This window comes from Amphiura filiformis, chromosome 19 (assembly GCF_039555335.1).
Source record: "Amphiura filiformis chromosome 19, Afil_fr2py, whole genome shotgun sequence".
Lineage (NCBI taxonomy): Eukaryota > Metazoa > Echinodermata > Ophiuroidea > Amphilepidida > Amphiuridae > Amphiura > Amphiura filiformis.
The window spans coordinates 56,053,233-56,058,704 of NC_092646.1; the positions used below are offsets into that span (position 1 = coordinate 56,053,233).

The window sequence follows — 5,472 nt, forward strand, 5'->3', positions numbered from 1 at the left end:
GCTTCTCCTCAAAACAACTTTGCCCAACAATCTTACATGCAATTGGGCAATATTTTAAACAAAACTTTCATTTACAAAACATAAATATTACGTTGTATGTTTTATGATCAAGCAAACTGTTTGGAACACACTTCCAAATAACCTTCGTAACGCCCCCAGACTTTCGTTATTTAAACGCCAGCTTAAAACCAATCTTTGTAAATTGATTGTTTTTATGTTTGTTTGTAAATTTCGTGCTTTACGCGCTTTGAGTTCCTCATCAGAAGAGATTGTGCCTTATAAGAACCATTCATTATCATTGTTAACTTAAACAAAAACCTGTTTATTTAAAATTGCTTGCCTAAAAATAGAATAACATGAATGTTAATACTTGACGTAGCGTTTCAATTGTCATGAAGGTGACTGGGTGTGGTGCCTTTTGTTTGTGTTTGTTTGAAACTGCTTTTGGAAACCCACCGAAAGTCATAGGCCCTAAATGAAGCAGCCAAAACAATACCAGGTTAAACATGGAAGTTTATTGTTAAATAACCTTAAGGAAAAAAAAAAACATTTGTGGCAACAATAAGCCTTGCATTGAAAGTCATGGTTAAAGTGTGTTGAGTACCACCCCAAAGTTTCCCTACATACACCCCCACTACCCACCTCACACACCTCTGCACCTACCCCACCCCATAGGCCTACATGTACATGATATTAGATACTGGTACATAATAATATATAGCATAGCTATACATTTAGGTATAGCGCTTAATTATGACAAATATGGTTAGGCCTATATGCCTACATGTCAAATTAAAAACAAACCCGAACACAAGTCTGAAGGGTGTAATGAAAATGGCAACCCGCGATGGGGGCGGGGGAGGGGGTGGGGTAGGTCATACAAAATTCACCGGGACAGAAGATTAAAATCACCTATAATAGCACGCTAATTTTTCTAGGTTTGGACCGTGGATTTTCCCACGGACCTCAAGCGTGCGTCATTTAATACGGACTAACCTAGGTAAACAAACAAACAGACAGACAAAATGGTTTTCATAATCATGGAATCCATATAAATTGAAATTGCAGGCTATCGTGGGAGCAAATTTTTAAAATTCACCTCATTTACCAGAACACCCAATAATTGGGGATTTGGGCTACCAAATCGCTAGTCGGGCAATCTTTGCTTTTCAATGGAAAATTGACCTGGATGGACAACAATGGGAATATCGACTATTTTTGCTGGTTGCTCGAGAGATAAAAGTACTGAGTTTGACATTTTCGGAGCATGAAGGGAAAAAGGGTAAAATAAAAACGGAAATTCTGACAAAACTATAATATATAGACCCACACGATGTGCCTTACAGAGGTGGGAAATATCTTTCTTTTGCAAACTATATTACAGACTTGACATTTAATATGGAATATTTTTTGCAAAATTCCAAGACTGGTCTGGACGGATTCTGCATAGACCGCACGGGCTAAATATTAATTGGGGTGTGTCGGGAGATGGTGTAAAATAATTGTTTGATAGAAAATGTGCTTTCCATATGTGTACATTATGGTGCTCATAATGTAGCGAATTTGCTTAAAATGGCGGATTTAGGAAGTCTGAATTTTAGCTTTGTGGGTGACACAATTTCGGACTTTATGCAACATGGTTCCGTTAAGCGTTATTATCAAATTTAGAGGAGTTCGAGGTGATATTTCTTAAACTTCGTCAGCAACTGGCATTCATCACAGGTAAAATACACTTAAAGCGTACCAAGTTTTTGAACAGGGAGGAGCTTAAAATAGGGCTCTTTAAAACTGTACGTACTCAGAAAGTTTGAATGGCCCCTGGGGTCAAATGTTATAAACTTACAGTACAAAAACAACTGTGCGGATTCCTGGTTGCCCAATGAACTCACACTGTTTCTTTGTGTACAGTAAGTTTATAACGTCTGGCCCCATGGGACCATTCAAACTTTCTGAGTGCGTACCACTTTTAAGAGTCATATTTTTTTAAGCTCCTCCCACTTTCAAAATGGGTAAATCACAGGTGCATTTCAGTTCTTACGAACACTTATTGGTATTTATGCTCAAACCTCAATAAATTTGATAATATCAGAATAATGTTGCTCAAATTCGGAAATTTTACCCCAACAAAGATCAAATTCAGTCTCCTTATATCCGCCATTTTAGGCTGATTCACTACATTATGAGCGCCACAATGTAAACTAATGGAAGCCACATTTTCTGTCAAATAATTATTGTACACCATCTCCCGACACACCCCAATTAATATTTAACCCGTGCCGTTTATGCAGACCTCTACCGGACCAGTCTTGGAATTTTGCGAAAAAGTATTCCATATTAAATGTCAAGTCTGTAGTTTGAGACGCTAAAAAATGAATTCCGTAAAAAGCTCGCGGGCGAACTCAAGGCCTATAAAATCAAAAATATCACACTAAAAGACACAATTTGATGCTTAATTTTAACACCAGGATTAAAAAAAATGTATATCCAAGCACCAAGTTTTTAACTGACATTACTGAAGAAAAAAATATTGCTTTATATTTGACCGAGAAAATTAATTTCATAGCAAAAAGGTGTATCTCTGAATTATGCTGATTTTAACATGTATCGATCGACTTTTAGCGCGACTATGCATTTCTAAAGAATCGGTTGTCCAGGTTGCTGACTGAATAAACAACTTACGAAACCTTGTCAACAAGGATTATAAAAACACTTGGGAACCTTTCAGACATTGGATTTATTGTTTATAATCACGTGTTTATCGATATCAATTCTATTGAATATACCACGTCTACAGCTGAAGCGTACCAATTAAAAGAACGATATAATTATGCTATCCTAAAGACTTTAAGTTAATAACCTTTTCACTACTGGTTTACTCTTTGTTTTGTTGGCTTTTCTTTGTCATATGGCAGCGTTATGATTCGAAATGAGGAAGCTAAGATGGTCGTTGAACCCAAGGCATTTGATGGACTATCTAATCTGGAAACTTTGTAAGTAGCAGAAAGGAGTTTATAATGACACTCCTTTATTTCATTTGTAAATGTTTGAAAACGATTATTTGCCCCTTTTTAAACATTTCTTGATAAAATATTGTACAATTAGTAGAAATTGAGCAACATGTCCAAACAAATCTGTCATTTTATAGAGAATATACCAAATATGTCTTGACAAATGTGTGATTTTAATATGTGTTGATGTCTTGCGGTAACCAATCGGCAGCCTTTTACATTGCTTCTAAAAAGCAGCCAATTTTTTCATGTCTGAAAGGTAGCCTATTGGCTGACTTTTGTCTTATATCTGAATTGAAAAGGTTTTTATTTTATGTTTATTTTAATATAATTGTTGTCAGTTCTGTTGTATGGAGTTTTTTAAAAGTTTATTTGAATAATAATTTCGATACTTATTAGTATAATTATAAACATATTGCATTTTAAATACAAACACACTTGCCAGAATAAAATCATACTTTTTAACCAAGACTTTATAATGTATTGTTCTTGCCAGATATATCGATGATCACCGTCTATGCTGTCACTTTTCACGCGTCGTTCACTGTATAACACTTGAACCACAACCACCCCTATTTAATTGCGGCAGTCTTATGCAAAATTATGTGCTCAGAGTCTCAATGTGGGTTTTAGGTATTAGCGCCCTCGTCGGTAATTTGTTCTCCGTTATCTGGAGGTTGGCGGAAAAGACTCGTAATCAGACACAAGCAATACAAACATTTCTAATAGGAAACTTAGCCCTGGCTGATTTCTTTATGGGGATTTATATGCTGATTCTTGCATCGGCAGATATTTATTATGGCGATGGATACTTTAACTATTCCGATGAATGGAGAAGTGGTTACGTTTGTCGCTTTGCAGGGTTCTTGTCTCTCTTCGCTAGTGAGGGTTCGGTATTTTTTCTGACTTTAATCAGTTACGAGAGGTTTTTAGGTGGTGTATTTCCGTTTAGCAGTGCTCGTTTAACGAAGGGATCAGCAAAGACAGTCGGTGCGCTTTTGTGGCTGTTCACCTTTGTTCTTAGCCTAGTACCTGTTCTTCTTGCAGGACCTAATTCTGATTTCTATGATCTTTCTGACGTTTGCATTGGTCTCCCTTTGATCACAAGGCCTGCTACATTTGAATTTGAAGCAAGTGACGTAGGCAATGACCTGACCTTTGACCTTCCTGTCAGCCAAGATTCAAAACCGGCTTGGTACTTTTCTATCGTCATATTCCTCGGAGTAAACCTTGTCTGTTTTGTCTTTATCCTCATTTGCTACATCGCGATATTTTGGAGTCTTAAAAAGTCTATGGCAAAATCTGGTCGATCTACTGACACTCAAGAAGAGATGAAAATAGCGATAAAGATGGCCATAATCGTGGGTACAGATTTCCTGTGCTGGGTTCCTGTTATAATCATGGGTATTCTTTCTCAGACAGAATTGGTTGTTATCCCACTTGAAGCGTACACGTGGTCTGTTGTCTTTGTCCTGCCCATCAATTCGTCTCTCAATCCCTACCTTTACACCATATCGTCTTTGATTAGTGATTGGCGTAGCAAGCATCCTTCTAAGAAGAAACAAAAGCTGACAGAGAGTAGCATGGGTTCGTCGACCAAGAATGAATCAAAAGAAACACTTAGTTCGTCTGTTAGTCAGACGAATATTACCCAAAAATAAGACAATTAAAGAAATTGTATCAGAAATCAAACTGTCAAAACTAAATGTGTTTTAAGAACAATATTTCATTTGATCAGTGGCAAATAATGCCTTAACGTGACTATCAGCAACATGTAAATACAGTGTAGGTAGCTTCATACGTAATATATCACGTGAAAAATAGTTTATTCATCACCATGAAACAATGCGCGTGTTTTTATCGACATTAGATAAATGAAAACTGATGTATATCAAGATGAAGCACTTCATATAAAATGCTTTAAATAACCATTCCACGGTATATAAAAGTGATAACCAATTTTGTGACATGGCTCCGCAACCACAATAATGGAAAATTTCGAAAAACAATGTAATAACCAGACGCCGAAGGATCTTTTAAAAGTCTCAATATACGATTTCTGTCAAATATTAATTTGGTTATTTGTAACTTTGCTAAATATTATAAAATATTATTCGTAACAACAACGAGTTCTATTAATTCAAAATATAAACTTGTTATGTTGTCCTTAAAATACAATGAATTGAACTGAATCCAAATACTGTATTAAAGCTGAGACATGTGTAAACGTTACAAGTATTATGCCAACAAATCAGTTTTGAATGTTTTGAACCAAAATTTTAAAAAGTCGTACATTATTGCTTTAATTTGAGATATAAAATACAGAAAATACTGAAAAAAGTTTTGAAACAATAACCGATGGTAGGTACCAGATCCAGAAATTTCAAATTTACGATTTCCGCCACCAATCAGGCATTGATTGATTGAATTGATTGTTCAAATAAATTGAAAAGTGAAAAGTGAA

The 5,472-nt window shown here is 35.8% G+C and overlaps 1 protein-coding gene across 1 annotated transcript; it reads left to right on the plus strand.

Moving 5' to 3' along the window:
• The first annotated feature begins 2,916 nt into the window (after positions 1-2,916).
• LOC140140666 (G-protein coupled receptor GRL101-like) lies at positions 2,917-4,669 on the plus strand. Its single transcript, XM_072162423.1, has 2 exons — positions 2,917-2,990; positions 3,505-4,669. The coding sequence occupies exons 1-2, from the start codon at positions 2,917-2,919 to the stop codon at positions 4,667-4,669; spliced, it is 1,239 nt and encodes a 412-aa protein (XP_072018524.1).
• The last annotated feature ends 803 nt before the right edge of the window (positions 4,670-5,472 follow it).

Coding starts and splice junctions, on each gene's coding strand:
- LOC140140666 (XM_072162423.1), top strand. CDS start 2,917: ATGATTCGAAATGAGGAAGCTAAGATGGTCGTTGAACCCAAGGCATTT. Junction 2,991..3,504: donor CTATCTAATCTGGAAACTTT/GTAAGTAGCAGA, acceptor TGTTCTTGCCAG/ATATATCGATGATCACCGTC.